The 24,036-nt window shown below is 43.0% G+C and overlaps 1 protein-coding gene across 3 annotated transcripts; it reads right to left on the bottom strand.

Annotated features, from left to right (window-relative positions):
• Positions 1-312: 312 nt before the first annotated feature.
• Positions 313-22,715, bottom strand: LOC124139315 (sushi, von Willebrand factor type A, EGF and pentraxin domain-containing protein 1-like). Of its 3 annotated transcripts, XM_046506301.2 has the most exons (25): positions 22,641-22,715; positions 21,948-22,005; positions 20,687-20,758; positions 19,755-19,862; positions 18,977-19,051; positions 18,443-18,616; positions 17,866-18,039; positions 16,491-16,711; positions 15,946-16,100; positions 15,156-15,328; positions 14,566-14,784; positions 13,453-13,626; positions 12,832-13,008; positions 11,805-12,022; positions 10,699-10,859; positions 9,986-10,155; positions 8,378-8,596; positions 7,621-7,797; positions 6,619-6,836; positions 5,778-5,938; positions 5,067-5,236; positions 4,490-4,708; positions 3,353-3,621; positions 2,195-2,353; positions 313-572 (listed from the first exon to the last, which is right to left on the bottom strand). In XM_046506301.2, exons 1-25 carry the CDS (start codon positions 22,653-22,655, stop codon positions 396-398), a joined length of 4,113 nt encoding a protein of 1,370 aa, XP_046362257.2. In that variant the 5' UTR covers positions 22,656-22,715; the 3' UTR covers positions 313-395. The 3 variants fall into 3 exon arrangements, with proteins under 3 accessions (XP_046362257.2, XP_046362259.2, XP_046362258.2); XM_046506302.2 differs by lacking the exons at positions 313-572; positions 2,195-2,353 and having other exon boundaries at positions 3,588-3,712; XM_046506303.2 differs by lacking the exons at positions 14,566-14,784; positions 15,156-15,328; positions 15,946-16,100; positions 16,491-16,711.
• Between the last annotated feature and the right edge of the window lie 1,321 nt (positions 22,716-24,036).

Below are 24,036 nucleotides of genomic sequence, written 5' to 3'. Positions count from 1 at the left end.
CTTAGGACCTATTCTAACACGGATCTCAGTAATTTGTAATACAATTGTTAATTACATGCGTTGGTCGTTTCATCGTTCTTTCACATGTGGTATTCAGAAGCACGGGTTTTAGGTGAATTTGGATGGATCCGATCCAAACTTGTGTTCATGATTACACTATGGACATACTATTGAGGTTTGGGGGCACTGGATTTATACATTAAAGTCTTGAAACGCTTTAGTTAGTGAAAAATTGCCTGCTATAAATATGAACTTTGTTGCAAGGATATTTCCAAAACACCCCTATAAAGTAGGTAAAGTATTAAACAAAGATTTGTCACGACATTTTATTTTCACATCGTACATGTATTAAGATGCTTGCGTTACAGTACGCTGCGATGACCAAACCCCAATGTTCAACAGTTGACCTTTGTAGCGCTGCTTGCTTTTGGTGAGTAAATTCGTTTCATGCGGATCCTTCCAGGCATATAGCAACCTCCGCAGTAACCGCCACACGAAAGCTTGTAATAATCCTTCGATCCACTGTGAGAGTAGTATCCAGAGCCGTATGGCCCTGTTCCATAGACTTCCGTCTGCAATGTATAATTTATTAATTTATAGCAAGGACATTATGTGAATGTTGGCAATAATTCTACAAGATCACGGTTGTCGGCAAGTAATGTAGGAACTAGATTTGAAGGGGGGGGGGGGGGGGGGGGGAACTCCCCTGTAAACTAGGACAGAACCTTATGTATTGTTAGCTGCAATCTGTCAGAATCATTTGTTTATTTTCGTTTGTGGAGGGAAAAGAAATATACTAGCCACATCAAGAAACTGCACGGAGAAAATATAGATATAAAGGCAACACCGTCAATATATGAAAGATATGTTTAAAAACAGCAATTATTGGAGACATTCAAACGCTCATGCACGTGCCATGCGATATGACGTCATTGATGGGGGCCTATGGACGTGCAATGTGTTACTGCACGTGCATCCTGTGCAGCTGTACACAGCATGTGCAACTCAAAATTCGCTGTCACTTTGGAAAGCATGATCTGTGGTCATTCAAAAAAATTCTCAGGCGCAGACACAAGCATATCACAAGCAAATCATGCCAAGATTGACATCTGCACAGCGTCATGAAGCCATTGGAATGATCCGAGCGGGAATGAGGCAACAGGTGGCAACAAATTTCCAATGCCATCGTAACACGATATCGACATTGGTGAGGCGTTATCAGAACACAAATGATGTTGCCGACCACCCACGTTCAGGACGTCCCCGAGTAACGACGCCAAGACAGATGGATTCGAGCGACACATCTCCGACACAGGTTCCAAACGGCAGTAACGACGTCCCAGACAATTCCTGGCCTGCGCAGTATCCACCCCGACACCGTCAGGAATCGTTTAGGTCAGTACAGGAATCGTTTAGGTCAGTACGGGATTCGACCACGACGCCCTGCCATACGTCCCATCCTGACACACCGTCATCGAGTCAACCGTCTAAGATGGTGTCGAAATCATGTTCGCAAACCTCGAATATGGTGGAGAAATGTTGTCTTTACAGATGAATCGAGGTTCAACATTTCCCACAGTGACGGGCGCCAACGTGTCTACCGGCGTTTGGGAGAACGTTATGCACGCAACTGTATTGTTGAGAGGAATCGTTTTGGAGGTGGCTCCGTGGTGATTTGGGTCGGGATAACAGCACGGCACCGAACCCCTTTGGTGGTCGTTCAGGGCAATCTTACCGGTGTTGGCTACAGAGATCAGATTCTGAGGGATGTGGTCATTCCTTTCCTGCAACGTCATGGCCCGGGATTGACATTTCAACAGGACAACGCTCGTCCTCACACGGCTAGGGTCGCAATGGATTTCCTTCACCATAACAATGTCATGTTACTGCCATGGCCTGCAATTTCTCCAGATCTCTCCCCAATAGAGCATGTGTGGGATGAAATGGAGCACCGTCTGCGTCGTCCACATTCTCCAGAATATGTCCGTGACCTGGCACAGGATTTTGGTGCTTACAGTCTGTGGCTACAGAGTTGCGGGCCGTTTCCGAAATGGATTTTTAAAATACCACAGTAACCCTATTAAGTGCAATCCCACGAAAAGTAAGACGATCGGGTTCCGAAAAAACATGTCTTCAAATATGTGTGGATATGTGTGGTACTTTTTTTAAATTAAGTTAAATGAATGCTACTCACAGATTTTATTCCAAGTCCAGTGCCTCTGAAGTCCACAACAGTAACTCCTTTCTTCTTGCATTTGTTTAGTTTAGAGTGGCAGGCGTACGCTACTCCAAAATGCTGGACGGTGCCGGTTGATCTGGCAAATTTCAAGTCGCTTCTGATGACTTGCATTGTCTGAAAATTATCAATCGAGACATGGTTACAGGTATCAACGGGGCCGTTTTTGGCAGAGAAGCTTGTTGCCTTGCTCGGCAATATTGCAGGCAGTCTGAACCAGAGAATCTAGTGACTGACATCATTCAAGTGCGTGCAGGTAATGTATTCGTACATTTGAAAAATCGAATATTGAAGATGCTGGTGCAGTTATGTTTGTTTAAAGCCGCACTCAGCAATATTCCAGTTAGTAAATAAGCAGGTCTGGACCAGACGATGTGATATCATGAGCATCGATCCATGCAAGTACAGTTGCACTAAATCTAAGGTAGGTCGACAGGGTGGCAATGTACGAGAAATAGAAAGTCGTTTTGAAGTAATCCCGTCATTAATTTGTCCGTGTAAAGCGAACAGCGTGTCAGACAAATTGACAGGAATGCCCTATTGAGAAACGTTGTGGGAAAAAGTTCTGTAAATATATAAACGGTAGAGACTGACTGAGATGTTATATATATATATATATAACAATGTGTTCGCAGCCTTTATGATGGTTGTGGTTTTACGGTATGGGTCTGAACTCGCGAGAGAACATGATTATTTTACGTATTTACCGAAAGTGGCACAAAGTAAACCGCACTAAAACAACGTGCTTGGTAAATTAGAATCTTGTATGCAGTTTTAAAATATACTTATATTTTCGGGATATAGTTAAAGACTGTCAAAAATTGTTATTAGCCTGTCTGGTATATGGAAATTTGTCGCCAAAAACATGGTTTACTTCAAGATGTTGGTTAATCTGTTGTAGCGTTCGTTTGACGGTATTTCAGCCATCTTTCCCGTTGCATTCGACACTGAAAGCCTTTATGACAGAAGTTTTCAAAGAATGAAAGTAGCCACATTTCGTCAAAGTGCAAGGCAATGGAGCAACTATGAGTGACGGGTTTAGGGTCTGTCGGGAGGGGAATGGAAGACATTTTATCTTGCATGCATTTCGGATACCTAAGGCGACAGGGTACTCACCGATACGTAGATCCGAACCTTGGAGAATGTAGTGACTCCGGACTTGTTAGGTTTAGGAAGAGGCACGTCTCTGCCGGTGCATTTTGTGTTTCGCGTGGCAGGATAGTTGGCATAGTTTCTTTTTACTAGCGTAATGTAATGCACGGGACTGCGGGACTTCATATTATAGCAGTAAACCTTCAAACTGGCGCCCTTGAGCAGCGTGGGGTATATCCAGTATTCTCCATCTTTTTTAGCATTGCACTTCTTGACACTGGCGCAAGTGTTGGCTGAAACGAGTGCCAGTCAAGTGGTTCAGGTGAAGGTCGACAAGAAGTCGACACATGGGAGGACAATTTTACGGGAGTTCTATATGCTGGCCTGTAAAATCGATTTTAAAATAAATCAGAAGTATAGTTGGCTGGATGACCATCCAGTCATTGATATGAGCATCCATCCACGCAATTGGGATACGATGACATGCATTAACTAAGTCAGCGAGCCTGACCACCCGATCCCGTTAGTCGCCTCGTACGACAAGTATGGTTGCTGAAGACCCTTTCAAAAAAACGGATCGCCAAGAGTCTAGTCGAGCTCGGCAACTAAGATTAATTCTATCCAATTCTTTCCCGGAGAGACTGTCAACGCAATACATTTTAGCTGGGTGGTATGGTGGCAACGCTCATGGAATAAATGGGACAACTTTATTATCCATAAGAAATCTGCTAAAAGCAGAGTCCACTGTACGATTCTGACCAAACGTGTTTATGATCCATTATCTAATAGTGACGATACCGCAGGTATCTGAAAAGATGGGCGCATTCTGCGCTCCTGATGGTACTGTCACAAAGACATGCAGATGCAAGTGAATTGTTCACCTGAAAAACACGATAGCATGCGGTACAAGGCATATGCAATTGCACCGATGCTTTGTTTTTTATTCGTTCATTGTTTAAAACTGCACTCGGCAGTATTCCAGCTATTTGACGGGCTGAAGAGCTATTCTACCCCTGATTTTCACGGGTCATGAATGCGATTCACGTCATCGGAACGACATGAAGTAAGCTAGCCCGACAAGCTAATCTTACGACAAATGTATTCTTACCTAGCATTCCACAGGGATTAAACTCAAACAGAGCCAGGTATTCAAATACTCACGTTCACAACTAAAGTAGACCTTCGTCCAGGTGCTGTCGGCTAAACAATTTATTGATGGGGTGCGTGTAGCTTGGAATCCTCTGTGGCATGTGTATACAGCCTTAGCGCCAACAGCGAGGGAGGTATATTTGACGGTTGATCTTTTAAGAGTTGGAGGAGGGCCGCATACATCGGTGGCCAGTTTTAGAAGTATCAACATAGTATCCGCTGTTGCGTATTCTGTATAAATAATTGGGAAGAGAAGTTACGATAGTATTTTAAGCATTATAATATTGTCAAATGTTATCAAAAAATATATTTTTAAAAAATTATATACTTAAATCGGATGGCCAAATGGAACTTTTCACCGAGAAAAAAGGCAATAGTTTATCTTTGTAACAACTTACACCTTAAAAGTTAGCCAATGTATATTTAAGAAAAATAACAAATGTCAGGTATGGACTTCAGCAATGTCCAACGAGACATTAATCTCGTGACCACAGTATACGTTGCATTTAGTTGCCTGTAGTTTTTCAAGGCAAGTAGAAAGTTATGCAGCGAGACCAACCATAAGTTTCCAGTTAGATGGACTGCTTACTGATAGACGGGTCACGTGTAGACTTGTGCGAGTACTGAATTCTCGGAAAACTGGACCCCCTGTCATAAGGACATGAGGCTGATGAAGAGTCTTTAACCACAAGCCATCCCCAATCATTGTTGCAACCGCCCCAGGATCGATTGATGTACCACCGCCTATATGTTTGAAACCTGGATGGAAGACATTTAAATTAAAGAAAAGTTTGCAAGATGAAATCTTATACATTACCAGTAATTATTTCACTCGTCAGCATCAAATCAACCAAGACAGATTGTTCTGAGGGGAGGGAGGCACCAAAATGTGTTTCACATATTTTATCCCTTTCGGGAATAAAACCCAGTTCTTTGGCGTGACGAGCGAACGCTTTAAGTGCTTGGCTAACAGACCGCCTAAATGTTACGGCCAGTTGTCCGTCTTAGCGTTTGCTCGAGTTACTTCTGGAGTAACACCCACGACACTGCATTCCCCGTGTTCAAGATCCCACAAAGTAAATACATCAGGATCGAATTGATTGTCAAGCATGCCAGTGTAGATACATTATGCTTTGCAAGTCTGGAGCAGAGAATCCAGTGATTGGCATGCGCATCGATCCACCCCCTTGGGATATAAAGATAAGCATGCGGGGGTCGCCCCACTGAAGCATGGGTTGCTTCAGATCATTTTTAACGCGGTATCGTGAAGGTCAATTCAGTCAGGCAATAAAATTCTTACCCGGATAAGGAAAAGAAGTTCGTACGGCTTTTCTTTCCCAAATCTGTCCACGACGATGCCACGAGTCGTGGTTTTGAAAACCAGTTGGTAGAGGACGAACCAACACCATTGAATACCAATGTCTTCTTCAACCTCCCAGATTTCATGATCAAGACGCGGATCTAAGAATAATCAATATCTTATCCATTTAAAATCGAAATTTATTGCCGAGCGCTTGTAAAAAGTCAACGACAATCTTTAATAAATAGAAGAGTGACAATCTGTACCATAAGCAATCGGTTGTATAAGATCATGCCATCATTAGCTTGTGTTCATTTAGTATGCGAGTCATGCGAACACCGATATGACTACGTTTGTTGATTGTTTAACGCCGCACTCGGCAATATTCCAGCTATATGACGGCTGTCTGTAAATAATCCAGTCGGGACTAGACAATCCAGTGATTTACATCATGAACATCGATCCACGCAATTGGGATACGATGAGATGCATCAAAGTCAGCGATCCCGTAAGTCGCCTCTTAAAAGTATGGGTTGCTCAAGATCCATGCTACCTTGGATCTTCATGGTCTATGTATTTATGGTCATTAAACTTGAGAGTAGTATCTTTTACGAACATATTGGACAGGTTAGCAAAAAAAGGTTTATGAATATAAAGAGGATATGGTTAAGCGATGTAAAATTTAAAGGAGAAAAAAAAAACAAGCGACGATAACTACGATGAAAGATTTTTTTGGTTCAGAACTTGGTATTATGCTCGTTTAGTTGATAGGGACTAAAGGGAAACTGGCAACCGTTTAAGCGTTCCCAACTGGAGGGAATGTTCAGCGGACTGAAATTACCTGCTTGACTCCAATTTTTGACCAGTTGTTGACAAGGACACTTCTGAAGTGTTTTGTGCAGGGTAGAGCTGCATTTCCTGTGAGGCATCCGGCTGGCAACGACTTTGAAATCGGGGCATCGTAGAATATCTTTTTGTTACTCCACGTATATACCGAAGACACTCTGTTTCCAGATACTATCCTCATAGCGAGTATAGAGTTCCCCATGTATACGAAATCTGAAGTAGAAATCCATTGCACATCTTCAATTCTGGGTAGCACAATATTAAGACATTGATGCAATGTCTCACGAAAGCTACTCGTGTATTTACCGTAGAGAATGTAGTGTCAAGGCTTAAACTGTGGCAGTTAATAGAAATGCTGTACTAGAGATTTGGGTTGAAATCTGTTTCAGTGTTTTTCATACACCGACAATGGTAGTTGAATGTACGGTTCGATTTGTTTGTTGTTTAACGCCGCACTCAGCAATATTCCAGCCATATGACGGCTGTCTGTAAATAATCGAGTCTGGTCCAGACAATCCAGTGAATGACATCATGAGCATCGATCCACGCAATTGGATCCGATGACATGCATGAACCACGTCAGCGAGCCTGACCACCCGATCCCGTTAGTCGCCTCTTACAAGCATAGTCGCCTTTTACGGCAGGCATGGGTTGCTGAAGACCTATTCTACCCCGGATCTTGACGGGTCTGTATTGTTCGAAGTGTGGCTTCAACTGTTCTGAGAATGCATAACCAGCATTTTAGAACATTTACACATACGACAGACGCTGTGCATAATGAAAGCATAATGAAAGCGGATATTGCACGTTAGTGATTTCAGTGCATTTAGCAGTAAATATGAACTTCATGTCAATGACATGGTTGCTCCTTAATATAAAAACGTTTGAGGTCCTGTCAAATGTGACCAATTCAAACATGCGGTTTGGAAATGTTTCAGAGTATATATATTTATATCAAAATGACAGTAGAATCATTTTGAACCAACAAAGTACTCACAAGAGCATCTTAATTTGCTTGCAGCCCATTTCCCGTTTGCTTGACAGGCAATAGTGGTAGAGCCAGATCTTTTTCTGTATCCCTGGTTGCATGTGTACGTGGCAATGGATGAGAAAGTCGTCGTCGTAACAGCTACTGTAGCGTAGGTTATTGCTGGTGGTTTCCCGCAATCCTTTTCTTTTAAAAACAAAAACAGCCATAAAAAAGGTGAATAATTAAGGATCCTTTACGTAAGTCAAGGTTGAGTACATTTAAGGACCACGACATCTAAATGACCAAATATGGACCATGTTTATCTCTTGCCTTACATTAAGATACTAGCTTCCGATTTTGTTAAAGTAGGCAATTACTTTCCTTGTAGCGCCTGAGAAATAATCTTAAGACCTTAGGTAAGTTGCTTATCTGGCACAAGTATCGTGGAGCTGAAGTGAACCTAGGTTCATCGGAAAGCATTGGGTAAAGGGAAGTAACTTTTTTGTATGTCGTCTGCTAGGCAATGGCAGAGTCAACGGGTTTTTAATCCCGTAAACTTCCTCGGGTCATGTGACATGTTGTAGCGTCTCGGACTATGCATCTGTGTACACAGATCGGTACACGACACCATATACCTATCTGATATCCATATGTGAAGTGACGAAATCAATGAAAACATAAGCATTAGGGCAACCCTGTCAATGACTTGGCCGACTGCTTGTAAACGGCAGTTCTAGTCGCGCAATCCAGTGCGGAGACTCGATGTCTGGCTTTGTGGACTTACTCTTGCAGGAAAATGCGGGGGCTTCTCTCTTCCCGTCCGAAAGACAGCGGGCGGTGGCTTTTCCGATAAGGTTGTAGCCAGCATTACAGGTGTAGGTGGCAACGGTGTTCACAGCTAGCGAGGGAAAGGCGACCTGAGAGTTGGGTACAGCGGGAGGGGGGCCACAGACGTCAGTAGCCAGCTTTAGGAGGATTAGCATGGTGTCAGCCGTGGCATAGCCTAAAACCAATGTCATTTAATTACATATTCACAAAATAAAGATTTAGTGGATAAAGGGACCCGTGAAGATCCGGGTTAGGATAGTCTTCAGCAAAACATGCTCGCCGTAAATGGCGACTGCTTGTCTTAAGCAGTTGACGAACGACATATCCCGTTTAAGCTCGCCAACTTGGTTGATCGATGCTTAATTATTACACATACATAATATATATATATTATGTAATTGTTTGGTTCAGACTCGACAATTTTGAAACTGCCATCATACAGCTGGAATATTTGCTGAGCGAGGCGTTAAATACTGGATAAACGCTGAAATGCGATAACGTCTTGCATTTATTCTCTACAATCGTTTCGTTTGCAATTTCAAACACCACGACGCCAACATTGACGTCACTTCCGAGACGAATATTTGCGGCCAATACATCCCGTTTTGACTTGATAATCGTGAATGGAAGATTAAGCAAGGCAGGTACATTGTTTTAAAGCGCCGCACTCGGCAATATTCCAGCTGTAAATTTAGTCTGGACCGGACAATCCCGTGATTGACATGTGCATCGATCTACGCTATTGGGATACGATGACGTGCATCAACGAAGTGAGCGAGCCTGACCACCTGATTCTGTTAATCGCCTTGTACGGCAAGCATGTATTGCCGACGGGATCTTCACGGGTAGAGTGCATTACAATGTTTCAACTGACAAGATGGGAGGACTTGCACAGAGGATTGAATTTAATTGGGCAAGTAAATGCGGGAGTAGTTCGATGATTCATAGTGTAGCAAAAGTCCGTCTTAGCACAAACGGGCATACCTAAAACAATTGTCAACACGTTGTGTAATGGTTCACACACACACACATATATATATATATATATATATATATATGATATAATTTAAAGCACATCGGGACATGCGGAATCATAAAATATGATTGAGCACATTTAACCGTCTGGGGGGGTATAGGTTTAGATGCAAGACATGTAAAATCAAATTTCCGAGGGATTCTTTGACGAAGAAATTGAAATCATACGCGCATTCCGATTGATTTGTAGTATTTTCCCACATGATATTCATCAAGGGGGTGGGGTGGGGGGAGCAGTCTTCTTGCAGGTTACGGAAAGGGGCGAGTAGTGACGAATGGCATAACGAGGCGACCCGACCATCTTCATGACCTCAATGCCGATTGACAGGCAGGGTAACAAGTATCTTTTCTTTCGGTATGGAACTACCGACCTCCAGGCAGATGCCTTAACTGAACCAGGGAGGCAATGTGGCACGGCGAGAACGCCTTCCTATATATAATACTTGGAATGGACCGTCATGTAAACTTGACGGTATGTCAAAATATATATATATATATTTCAATTTGTATAAAACGAGTAGGTACGTACCCGTTGCTCTTTCATGGTACTTGTAGTTTGAATAACGTATCCTCGGAAAACTCTTTCCTTTATCGTAGGGGCAACCAGCACCAGCTGAATCTTTTACAACAAGCCATCCGTCGTCTGTACTGCATGTGCGCGATGCTCTGTTGATGTACCAGTTCCTATAGGATGAGGGCCTGCAAGTAATAGTGAAATAGAAAGTGAAAAGCGACATCAAGTCTGCCAACAGTGAGGTTATGTTGGGTTTAACGTCACGTCCAAGATTATTGCACTTACATAGCGGCGTGCGTGTGGCAGCTTGAACTAGACCGGACTGATGCCGATTTATAGTGCTAGCTCACCGAGATACCATATCTCAGTTTAACATGAATATCCCCACTCAGTCAGTATACCGACCGAGCCGACCAGTCCGTGTTTTAACTCATTAATGCCGAGCTCCCAGACAGGGTAACAAGTACCATCTTTTAACGCATGTTCATATGACGCGGCCCGGGATCGAACCCCTTGACCTTCCGCTCTACCACAAGAAAACGGAGGCGGTCTGCCTATCAGTAGGTAGTCTCAATACTAGAAATTGAGTTTTGTCCAACTGAAGCCTAGGGCGAGGCTGCCATGTTCCTATTGTGTTTCATCGTAGCGACAGGTCCGTTAACGTCAATATATTAATCTCAAATTAGGCAGCAATAGTAAAGTACACTACAATTACAAGAGATACTTACCCAAGGATCTTGAAATAGTTCATTGAATATCTGTATGGAAGATTTTTCCAAGTGGATGTCATCAATTTGGATCTGGAGAACCAAGAGAGGTAGTTCGTTCCTTTTGCGTTGAAGTCCAACGTCCTTACTGCCTTTCTATTTTTGAGGAGGACGACGCGCACCTGTAAGAAAAAAAATGAACCACGTCTTGTAAAACTTCCAAGTTCATCCCCTTTCAAAATAAGAGTTGGGGCTAATCCCGTTTCGAACAGCATTTAAGTAAGTCACCATTGTATTCACAAGTCATTTGTCAATACGAGCCGTGAAGCTCCGTGGTAAAACAAGCCAAAGGTCTTCAGCAACCCATGCTTGCAGCAAAAGGCGACTTATGCTTGTCGTAGGAGGCGACTAACGGGATCGGGTGGTCAGGCTCGCAGACTTGGTCGGTGCATGTCATCATATCTCAATTGCATAGATCGATCCTCATGTCAATCACTGGATTGTCTGATCCAGGCTATTGACCGGCGTCATATAGACGAAATATTGCCGATTGCGGCGTTAAACACTTGTTAATATTGTCTTGTCGCTAATTGGCTGAAACAATGCCGATGCAACATTAAATTGTAACTCACTGTTGGTCGGATGGTATAGACTGAAGTGATGGCCTTTCATGTTCAAGATCTGTACATTGGTACGGTTGTAACAAACCTGACGGAACGTCCGGTTACAGGTTTCTGGCGTGCGAAGGGACGCAACTCTGCACGCCCTAGGGTCGTCCACGTGTACCGAGCGACCAATAGCCAGTGAATCGAGACAATTGAGCCAAGACATTCCTGCCCAGATCGGCGTGGGTTGAAACTGGATCGTCTCGACAACTTGTTTGACAATTATCGACCGATCAGGTATCGTTATCTTCTGGCAAGGTTGATAGTTATAACAAGTAATAAGTCATTCGGTTGTAGAGCTACCCAATAGAAAGCGATACCGAAAAATGATAGTTATACTTTGTTGATTAGCGCCTGTAAATAGATTTACACATTACATCCGGGAAATTTGAAATAGTTATGCACCAATGCATCTCACGTTTCAAAGACAAATACTGGGCACAATGCATTCTGTCAGATTACCCTCTGTAAGCCGATCTTTGACCAATAGTTAAGCAGCGTGCTCCTGAAATGCGTCTTACAGGGGAGACGTGTATCGGGCCCTAGGCAACCGGGCTGCAGAGACGCGGGCACAGGGAAGTCCAGCTTGATAGACGGATTTTTCCAAGTGTTGGCAGAGTTGACGCCGTTACCAGGAATAATCCTCATACCCAAAACATACCCGTTTATGTAGGCAAATTCTGTAAAGGAAAAATTGTATATGAAGGTAGCAATTTTAGCTGTAGAGGTATGACAAGTTGACTATTTAGACAAAGTGCAGTAACTTTTGCCGATAAAAAGCATCTGCTTTCAAGGCGAGGGTGAAAGCGAGCGACAGGAATGTTCATGAAGCTTTCGAAATGCATTGTATCGCAAATAGTTGGGCAAATTAAGTTTTTATTTAATCAAAGTTGGATATTTATTCCATTTTAGCTGGTCAAGTAATACCTGTACATTTAATAACCGGGAAAATTAGGGGTGGATCTTCAGCAACCCATGCTTGTCGTAAAATGCGTCGGATGGGATTGGGTAGTCGGGCTCGCCGACTTGACTGAGGCATGTCATATCCCATCGATGACGTCACTGGATTGTTTCAGCCAGACTAATTTACAGACAACTGTCATATTGCCGAGTGAGGCGTTAGACAGATTGGGGTTAGTCTTCAGCAACTATGCTTCTAAGACCAAGGAAAGATTACACTGTTCCAGTGAAATACTATCTTCCCATAAATATGGAAAGTAGATTTATACATTCAGAAATTGAAATTTGAAGCAAAGGGAGATTATGCAGATACATATTAGCAAAACCTAAAGTAGAAAAAGGATCGGAAAGTATCGAGGTGAACACTTGGAAAGAGCTTCAGTGCCTTGTTGTAGGCTAAATACGAGATTGCTAGTCTTAAGGAATTTTAACAATGGGGCAGCCCCAGCAACTGTTTCTAGAAGGCATTGTCGCTCTTATGCCGAGGCAACTGAAACTTCAACATATAAACAGAAATGTGCGGCCTCACTGGAGCACTTTAAGTTGTTAGTAGACCATCTGGTGCTTGACAAGCAGACGACTTTGAGATAACCCGATCTTCTTGTGAATCCTTGGTTGCAGGTGTATGTGGCGGTAGAACCGAAGGTGGTAGTTGGTGCCGACACTGTAGCATCCGTGACGGCAGTGGGTGTACCACAATTTTTGACTGAAAATATTAAATGACTCGAATTATTAAGGTTAGTTTAATATGTAAAGGCAAGACATATCATTAAACAGGTCATTTTATATAGACTTTTGAGGTCGAGATCAAATTTTATTTAGGCGTTTGAGCCTCGTTTTACCTCAATGTTTAAGATGATCCGTGTGGTTATGACTGAAAATGTGCAACGTGTCATAGGCAAGTTTGATGCCAGGACTGTAACGATGCTTTGGAATAGTGAAATATAGTTCATACTTATTACAAATTCTAGTGAGTATTGTTTGACGTCGATTCCAGACAATCCTGTAAGTTATGGTCCCTATGCTCCTCATTTCACTTGTAACATTGCAATGACGTCATTGAAGTAAGCGATACCAACTGTAGTGGCGTCTTAGATTTTCATTTGTACCGTAAGGTGGGAAAGGCTTTGCTGACGTTGGAGATACATACTGGTACATTTGAAGTTTGTTGTAGCCCAAGTACCGCCAGCCTTGCAGAGGATTGTGCGTGTGCCGCTTGCGGTATAGCCAGGTTTGCATGTGTAGGTAGCTATCCGGCCGACGGTGGTTGCAGGTGAAGAAGACACAGCATTGGGCAAGGCTTTAGGTGCACCGCAATCGTGTACTGAAATATTGCATTGTCATGATAGTCCTGGGGTGTAACGTAGTGAGGAGGTAGTGTTCAGTTTTTGCGCAAAAGTTAATGAGAAATGACGAAAATCCCAGACTGAAGGGATCTTGCCAGTAAAAATATTAAAATCGCATTGTAATTTTTTGTCAGTTTTGCTTTAAAGTTCAGAAAGAGCAATGGATTCCGGGTTGAAACTATGCCAAGGGTGATAATGAAATATAAAGTTTTAACCATTTTAAACCAATGTGGACATAATTGTTATCCTCAACCAAATATTATAGACGACCGAGAGCAACAACAGTTGGAGGGAGCAAAGTCCGGACTGATGCAGGTCTTAAAGTTGTCTGGTGCCGACAAACAAATAATCGTGGGGTTTAAGTTATCTAGGTGCCCAAGGTATCCGTGTCCCAATAGTCGATTGGAAATACACGAGGTTGTGAAAAGGTTTAACGCCGCACTCGCCGTTTTCCAGCTTTATAACGGGCCTTGTTCAAGTAATCAAGTCTGTTGCCAATCAAGTGAATGACATGAGCATCGACCCACAGAATTGGGATATGAAGGCATATCAACCAAGCGAGCCTGACCACCCGATCCCGTTAGTCGCCTCTTACGAGAAGCATATGTAGTGTGGTCTGGCAGCAGGGTTAAGAAAAAACTGCCGCCGTGAAGTAGCGACACAGGCAAACTAAGCAAAGTTGCCGACGAGTTGTACGCCTTTGTGGAATCGCGAGATGTACATGTAGCAGTAAAATTGTGAAGATTCACATGAATTGAATACTGATGTTCTAAATCATCGCTCCTTATCCAGCTGATGGAGAGTTGATCAGATTTAAGAGGGAGCAAAAGGAATTGTCTTCGGGTCAGCTCTGGATGGCTCAATCTTAAATTCTGTCAAGCCTGCAAATCATGCGTCAGTGTTAATTGTGAACTTACATGTACAGGTAAACTTGAGCGATGTCCACGTTCCATCTGGTTGGCAGGTTATCACGGGTGAGTTTTTGGGAGCCCAAAATTTGAGGCATGAATAGGTTGCCTTGGCACCAATAGCTATTGAAGAATATGCTACCGTTGCTCCTTTCAGAGTGGGTGGTGAGCCACAGACATCGGAGGCCAGTTTAACGTAGACTGCCATAGCATCAGCAACCCTATAACCTGATAACATTAGAGATCACATTGTTGGAACGAATATGTGCAAGGTTATTAATACAAATAGTTTAACCAAGGGGTTCGATACCCAACATATTTGTCACAAGTATTTTGGACAGGAAAGCCCGAAAATTGGTCGAGTAGGTGGCCTAAAGCAAAGGGCAGCGAATCTGACCACACCCATCTCAGTCGCCTTTTATCACTGTTGTAAAAGGTAGTGAGAACTACTAACGACACTTGCAGTGGGCGGATACTTGAAATTGGCTTCACACATTGTAACTAGAAATGAACTAGAAGGAAACTTTTAACGCCACAGCTACCCTACCGTCAATGTGTACAGATGGGCAAGTATGAGCCGAAATGAGAACAGTACGTACTGGACGTTTTCGAGTAGTATTTGTCCGAGCTGGAGAACCGTATCACTGGGAAGCTCTTGATCTTGTCAAATCTACATGGCCCAAATTTGGCAGTGTCCTTGACGACCAGCCACCCATAATTCCAAGAACAACGACCCCACCTTTTGTTGATGTACCAGTTTCTGTATCCATACCTGCAACATGTTAAATACAACAATGAAACCCGAGGCACGTTGGTCGTTTTGTTCCTTCGGTATTTAAGGGGGCTTGTTGGGCGAGCGATGCTTATCCGAATGGGGACGGAGCAGCTCGGTCGCAACATTGCCATTACAGCAAGAGGAATGTGTCGGAAAGCCCAGACTTACTGCGTTGGAAAATGAGTCGTTTGAACTTTTCACAGGGCAAACTTGGTTTATAACGTATATTTTCCCGTCCGATATAGCAAGCTCTAGCTGACGTAGCATTGATGCAGCAGAAACAGAGGAACAGTCTGTCCATAGACGGGTAACAGCGGCCCGACACTTAAAAAACGCCTTTCAGAAAAGACGGAGGCCGCTTGCAAGTGTGGATACATATGACGTGGCACTGTATCACTATCTAGAAAAGCAGTCAGTTCAAAAACTGAGCCTTAGAAGAGATAGTAACGGTAAATGTTTTAAAACAAAATAAAAACAGCATGGCAAGAGTAAAGGAGGTAAATGACGTTATAAAATGGGGCGACTCGAAATTGGCAGGAATGCACGTTCAAGCCATGAGGTTATCATGTTACGTCGCAGCTCAACCCAACAAAGCGAAGGAAACTTCTACTTACATGCTTATGCCGAAGTTGTTGTATGTTTGTGTTTTCATTCGAGACCATGTAGATGATAAAATTCTGGACTTCTTAAACCAGTTCCAGCGACTTGTGCCCCGGCCATCAAATCTGATATAGCGACTTTTTCCATTCTTGGACAAGATAACAAAAACCTGAAAGGCGACCATTTCATTGTGTATTATCAAAAGTGTGTGTGTGTGTGTGTGTGTGTGTGTGTGGGTGGGTGGGTGGGGGGGGGGGGGTCTTGCCGTCGCCATACAAAAAGACATGTTGATAGTTACAGTAATGACGAAGAATGACGCGATCCCGTTAGTAACGTCTTACAAGCATGTGTTATAAGAAACACCGATCCCCAACCCCCCAAAAAGTCCCTTGAAGTGGTCATTACCCACAAATGACGATGCACTCCGTTTCTAACAAAGCATATACCACACCCACAATAAACCGTGTACGGGGGGGGGGGGGGGAGGAAGAGAGAGAGAGGAATTGTTTTGCAACTGTTTTTAAAGTTCATGCTTGGTGTATACAACGGAAACACATACCTCTTGAATGCCAGCTTTTTCCCAGCTCTTGACGATGCTACTTTTAAAGTGGGTTGAACAGGCCTTGGATTTCTGCATGACGAAGCATCCCGGCTGGATGGAGGTGGACAAAAGTGGGCTATCGTGGGCGATGGCGTCGTCTTTCCATGTGGCGACACTGCTGACGCCGTTTCGGGGAGCAATACGGAGCACCAGCATCAGATTATTCCGGTACACGAAATCTACAAGAAAAGAAACTATACCCATGAAGATTCCGGGGTAGAACAGGTCTTCAGCAACCCATGCTTGTCGTAAGAGGCGACTAACGGGATCGGGTGGTCAGGCTCGGTGACTTGGTGGATGCACGTCATCGATCCCATTGCGTGGATCGATGTTTACGATACGAGTGGATTGTCTGGTGTCAAACAAACACCTTCAGATACTGTTCGTTAAGGAAATGACATTAGGTCACGTTTTGTGTACCCTTCCAGATGTCACCCTTTAGGACATCAGTTTGACGTCATAGCAATAGAGAGGAAATGACAATTGTGCACCGAGGAGTTTCAAAATTCTCTTGACCGGGTTTCATTCCGGTCTAGGTGTAAACCAATTGGAATCATTTATATATGCATTGAAAATATATTATTTTGGCATATTGCCGCAAAAGCCCGTCTTTTCAACTTCCTCAAATATTTACTCTTGCATTTGTTGGGAAAGGCAAGTAGCGGGAAAGATATATGGATATTTGCGCCATTAGAAAAGTTCTAAATGTTTATACCACTACCATGACCTCTTTAGAAGAGTGCAAGTCATCTAAAGCAAAAACTTGTGAATGGTATCTATTTAAACTGCCCCGGGAACGTTAGTTTTCTCTCGTCTTGTCAAGCATTTCCATAATCATGCAAAATTCCATGTAGTTTTGGTTTCCAGTGAAGACCAGATGGAAAACATTTTGAACGCAAATCTAGATAAGTATATTAGATTGCAAAGATTCATTCTTCACAGGAAACTTACATGTCACGCATGCACAAAGCGAGACATCGTGGAACAAAGGCTTTAACTAAACACTGAATTTAAGACGGTATTTTTAGGGATTCATTCCAGACTAGCATGTGTAATATGTCATTTCTCAAACTTATCCCATCGAGAAGTGGATGGGCCAAGACAGTTCCCACATCAAAAGCTCCATTACGTGGCGGGGGATAATGTACCCATTGACAATTTCTGTGCTAAATGTAATAGTGGTCTGACCGACGCCTGCCATTTGTGCCACCATTTTAAATCAAACCTGTAAAATTATCTTCGTTAAATTGGTTTAATGACATTCTAATTTTAAGAATTTCTTGTAAATAATGATAAAGGAGCAGCAGTAGTTATGGCTTGCCGCAGCACTTACGTGTACAAATGCGACCCATGGCCGTCCAGGTACCATCCTTCTTGCATCTGGAGAAGGGCGAGCTGCGAAGTCTGAAGCCAACGTTACATGTGTAGGTTGCTGTTGCGCCGAATGTCGTGACAGGGGCGCTTACAGTTGCACGAGCAACCACTGGAGGCGAGCCACAGTTTTTAACTATGAAACAAAAAACACGTGATTGAAGACAACATGGTTAGACAATCTTGATTGGTTAATAAAATCTTCAACCTATCTAACAATGACGACATCACATGTTTAAATTACAAATACGGATATCTGGCTAATTGTGAATCATAATTTCACGCTGCACAAAGGAATATATCAGCTATTTAATTAGTGAGAGACCTAAGCATCGATGTACACAATTGGGATACGATGGCATGCTTCAACAAAGTCAGCGACCATCGTCCTGTTGGTCGCCTTTTACGACAAGCATGGGTTGCTGAAGGACTGTTCTAGCCTGGATCTTCACAGGTGTAGCAGGTATTGCGGACACTTCCAAACAGGGCACACTGAATGTAAGACCCAGTGGTACAAATGTCTTTCTGCATGTACTTACTGATGCAGGTCGAGGCGTGGGCAGACCATTTCCCATTTTTCTGGCAGTGACTGAGACCATGTCCAGCGAGCTTGTAGCCAGGGATGCAGGCGCAGGTTGCTACGTCAGCAAGTTTACCATGCGTTGCCCTGCAGACGCCATTTGCCAAGCGTGGGGGGGCGCCACAGTTCCCCACTTAAAAAAATGCAAACATTCCATAAACAGACTTGTAATAAACGTCAGCTAATTACAAGTGTCAGCAATATTTTACTATAACGATGGCTCTAAATATACATTTGCCCAGAACCAAAGAGTAATTTGTGTTGTGGCAAAAATATTTTAATATGGCATGACATTACAGTAATCTCATGAATCGGGATATGTTTAATATGTTTAGCTAGATTAATTTACGGAACAGTTTGGCCAACGGGAAACATGGAACGATTGGTATAAACCTCATGCTAAAAAATGTACACTGGCGTGTACCAGACCAGGAGGCAATGCGAACCAATTCCTTGGACAGGTTTAGGCACCACATTTGCATGATATACTTACGGTACAAGTCGAGTGCCGATTTCCCCGAGGGGAAGAAAGCGATTGCCAGTTTGGAGGATGGAACATAGTCCGATTCTGAAAGGAAAATGGTCAGACGTGGAGAAATGTAAAGGGGTAGGGCTGATATGAGGGCGTAATACATGTACAAATATGGAAGTGACAAAATCCCCTTGGACTCAGTTAGGAAAGATGGAATGCCAGAGTACTAATAAACTGGGGTTACGCCTTGATCACGATGCGTTAAGGTTCTCGAATGACAGATTAACTGGGTTACAGTTGAAGTAGAAAGACGTCCTTATGTCTAAGGAACATTTACATCAGGTATCTAAATCCTACGATTTATATTTTGGCCCAATAGGCCAGGTTTCAGTATTTGTACTTTCCCTTGATGTTTATCTATATAGTTAGGGGATTAGGAGTCGAGAAGACGATACTTTTTGGCCCAATGCCTGCAACACATTTCAGTAAACATTTATCAATTGGAATTTGCAATATTCCAGGTTACCTCCCTTCTTTATGGATATCAGTGCACGGTAAAGGCCGTTTCACATTAAGTCATTGCTGTGTCGAGAAATACGAGTCCAGAATGTTAAACACAAAAACCAAAGTGCTATCGATTCCAAGACAAATGGATTTGTGAACAGATTGACGATAGTGGCATTAAAAATGGATAATATCGGATGGATATGATGGAACCGGTGAAGGTTTAGGGGCCGAGATTAAGGGTCGGTGAGACCCGACCTTTCCAATTGAATCTGACCAAGGAAAATACACTTACTACAAAGGCCGCAGCTGTGTGGACACGACACCATGTAGGTCGGAGTGTTGCAAAACTTGGCTTTTGTGACTGCCGGACAATCGGTCTCATCTTGTCTGAAGCATTGTACTGAAAGGGAATATAAATGCCGTAACAATAAGTAAATTCAAGTACGCTATTTCACAAGTCCGCTGTAGATCAGTTATGAATCGAAACATGGACGTAGAGGACAGTTTGTTTAAACGCCGCACACAGCGATATTTCGACTATATGACGGCGGTAAATAATCGAGTCTGTATCAGACAATCCAGTGATTGACATCATGAGCATCGATCGACGCAATTGGGATACCATGACATGCACCGACCAAGTCAGCGAGGCTGACCACCCGATCCCGTTAGTCGCCTTTTACGGCAAGCATGGGTTTCTGAAGACCTGTTCTACCCCGGATCCTAAGAACAAAGACTGGAAGGTTTGTTATTTCGGTTCTATTGAGACGAAGAATTTGCTAATTTGTAATATGTAGAAAGATTTCCGCCAAATGTACCTACTCCATAATATGTCCATCCATCAATGTAGTTGATGTTTAGCTACAATTTTTTTTTAACCATGTTTAAAATATATAAAAATTAAATAAAAAAAAAAGTTGATTATCTGCAAGCTCCAAGTGTTATGTTTAAATGGACCGAACTGAAAACTGTACAAGATAATTAGCATGGGCCGATGGCTTACATCTGCACTGAATAAACTGAAAATTAGAAGTGAATATATTATAATTAAAATCACTCGTCTGGTCCGAGCCGCGGTCAGCAATATTAAACCTATAATGAAGGCGGCCGTTGAATCATCTCGTTTGGACCAGACAATCTACACATTGACATGCCAGTCAGTCCGACCGCTTGATCCACACGTCGCCAGTGAAAGTTCCTTGGGAACCACCACGGAATACTCACCGAATGATGGAACGCAAACGCAGTTGGCCGTGTATAAGACCAGTGGGCTTGGACAGCTCTTCGAGCATGATTCTGCAAGAAATACGATATATTGTAAATGTAAATGGGTGGGCTTTGCTCATTAACTTTGCATTTATATCTCAAAAACATGGATCGTTCACAACAGGGTCTCTTCGGGTAACTTTAGGTGAACGAACAAGTGAGAACATGGTCACTCGAGTGAAATTAGCGGGTCACAATGACATGATCTATCATTTAATTTTTAATACGACATAAGCTTATCCATTTGTACCCGATGTTTCAGATATGACGCGCATTTGCCGTTTGTGAAAACGATGCACTCAGCAATAGCTATAATTAACTGGGTTGTGTGGCGGCAACGCTCATCGTATAAATGGGACAACTTTCTTATCCATAAGAAATCTGCTAAAAGCAGAGTCGATTGTACGATTCTGACCAAACGTGTTTATGATCCATTATCTAAAAGTGACGATACCGCTGGTATCTGAAAAGATGGGCGCATTGTGCCCTCCTGATGGTACTGTCACAAAGACATGCAGAGGCAAGTGAATTGTTCACCTGAAGAACACGGTAGCATGCGGTACAAGGCATATGCAATTGCACTGATGCTTTGTTGTTTGTTCAAATCGCTGTAGCCACCGATGCTACTTTCTGGATTTTGTTTGTTGTTTAACGCCACACTCATCAGTATTCCAGCTATATGACGGCGGTGTGTAAATGGGAAATTCTGGGCAAGACAATCCAGTGATTGACATCATGAGCATCGATCCACGCAATTGGGACACAACGACATGCATCAACCAAGTCAGCGAGCCTGACCACCCAATCCCGTTAGTCGCCTCTTACAAGTATGGTTGCTTAAGACCAAGTCTACCCCGGATCTTCACGGGTCCGTTACATTACGGAGCGTTAGCGTGGAAACAAGGGGAGAGGGCGTTAAGACTTTAAAATCGGTCGTAAAATACTTGAAGCGGAGGCTACATGACCGAGGTAGATACACGCACGTTTTTAAACGTGAAACGGGTACAAGGACGCATTTCACGTGCAAGGCGGGACCGATTTGGTATTTGGAATGCACAATGAGTATGACCTCGCGTTCTTCCGACGTTTCACAAGACCTATTTTCACATGGCGTTTTCATGCTGGCGATTTTGGGCGCCATCAGCAACATTTAATCTATCTCATCTGCCTGTATACAAGTAGACAGTACGAGGTGGCTATTAGTGATTATTGTACTTACTTCCTGCCGTCCATCTGCATAGAACAAGCACTACCAGACAGAACACCAAACTGGTTGACTGAAAATATACCAACAAACAATTTAAGAACCAAGAAAGGAGTTTCAAAGTTGAAGGTCTCGCATACAGTCGATACGAGATCGCTGCCTGTAAATGCAAGCGACAAGACGCTTTCAATAGCTCACATGAGCTAGCATGTATGTTTTACGCCGCTTTAAGCAATATTCCAGCATTATAACGGCAGGGGACACCGGAAATGGGCTTCACACATTGTAACAATGTCAGGATTCGAACCAGGGTCTTTGGCGTGACGAGCGCACGCTTTAACCACTAGGCTACCCGACCGCCCCAATAGCCACTATGCTAAAAGCATAGTCGGTTGTGACCATGACTATGTATTTATGAATCGCCAAATATTATACCAGGTGGGCCCCGTCACAAACACATGCAAATCCAATACAAGACGATTGTTCACATGAAACAAAGTAAACTTGTCACATACACATACAAGTAAACGAACAAATATGGAACGCCGCATCGACTTCGTTTTATCCATATAGCAACGAGGCCATCAAAACATTTCATAAACAACTTTAATATTAACAAAGTGAAGAGGGATAAAGCACAGTCAGTTAATGTTTTCCCACCCAATATAAAGTCCTGCGTTCTCAATCCAACTCTAAGAAGATACTCACACGAACTGAAGACATCGCGAGTGCTCGCCTCAGTATAGCTCATGTCAAACTGGTGGGGAGAGCTTATGCTTTTATACCCTGTCACCATACTTGCGTATTCACTCGAGACCAACCCGTTCTCGACTTCAGTTCCAGCATACCATGTTCTGTGACAGGAGTGCTGTCCGATGTGCACTACGATTTCAGCATATTCTGTTACAGTAATAGGTATTCCATACAGTCATTATTTTTCAGACATGACAACCCTACAGGCAGGCATTCATTGACGCGTGCCACTAGTAGTGACGTAAACGAGTTTGTTTGCACACATATTTCCAAAGTGTTTGTTAATTGTTTATTGTTGATTCATGTCATCGTACGCCGATTGGGTAGATTGATGCTCATGATGTCAATCACTGGATTGTGTCTGGTCCATAATCGAATATTTACAGACCGCAGTCATATAGCTGGAATATACGGCGTACGACGTTAAACAACAAACAAACAAATAATAAAATCGGCGTTGGGAACGTTACTCATATGATCAACCACCCGTGTGAAAAACATCCTCGACTTACGATCTGTTCCCATCGCCCAAACGCAACCAACGCGCACGTGAAGATCGTACCGGTTACGCCACGGACTAATGAATTGCTTCTTGTGATGTAACCGAACACTTTCTTTGTCTATCACTCATATGCGATTGAATATTTCTTTGAAACCCCGTGGATACTGCTTTAGGTCTTGACATTTGACGTAACAGAGTATATGATGAGTATGTATGATTTAAGACGACACAACACTCAATGTTTAACAGCTTGTGAATAAAATATATTTTAAACTATACCTGTAACTTTAAAATTGTCACCCTTTCGGAATAGCAAAAGTAATTTCAAATAACAGGTAATCATGTATCTATTTTCTATTTATTTAGTGTGTTAGGTTCCCTGATGACGGCCCTGTACCTAAAGTCTTTCTGCAGATTGTTCATTAATGGGTGGGAAACAGATGGTCAAGTCGTCTTAGGCGCCGCAATTCTCTGTGCAGAGTTGCGTCCCTTGGGCACGCCAGAAACCTATGATTGTGGGTTCGAATCTCGGTTCGCCCCGATTATGTTCCGCACCATACCCGTGCTCTTGCGTTTCACCTATGTGGTAAACGTCTGAGATCTGCACCACGTCTGGCTTTCCTCCCCCTTCAAGCTCACATTGTGATATAAATGGAATACTGTTCGAAGCGGTGTTAAAACCAACTCGCTCAAATTGTAGTGGTATTAGGTTTGCTAACGAGGGCCCCTACACGGGATTTCTACAGAATGTGTGTTTGTTTGTTTGTTGTTTAACGCCGCACTCAGATATATTCCAGCTATATGACGGCGGTCTGTAAAAAATCGAGTCTGGTCCAGACAATCCAGTGA

Source organism: Haliotis rufescens, unplaced genomic scaffold (genome assembly GCF_023055435.1).
Source record: "Haliotis rufescens isolate VD_foot unplaced genomic scaffold, xgHalRufe1.0.p SCAF_8, whole genome shotgun sequence".
In the NCBI taxonomy this organism is placed as follows: Eukaryota; Metazoa; Mollusca; class Gastropoda; order Lepetellida; family Haliotidae; genus Haliotis; species Haliotis rufescens.
The sequence above is the reverse complement of the archived record's forward strand: the minus strand, read 5'-3'. Positions and strand labels throughout refer to the sequence as shown.

Bases quoted from the DNA above. Each gene is read 5' to 3' on its own strand.
- LOC124139315 (XM_046506301.2), bottom strand. The intron at 20,759-21,947 runs GTAAGTACAATA...TATTTCTTGCAG, and splicing joins ATGCAGATGGACGGCAGGAA to AATCATGCTCGAAGAGCTGT. The intron at 2,354-3,352 runs GTGAGTACCCTG...GATAATTTTCAG, and splicing joins AGGTTCGGATCTACGTATCG to ACAATGCAAGTCATCAGAAG.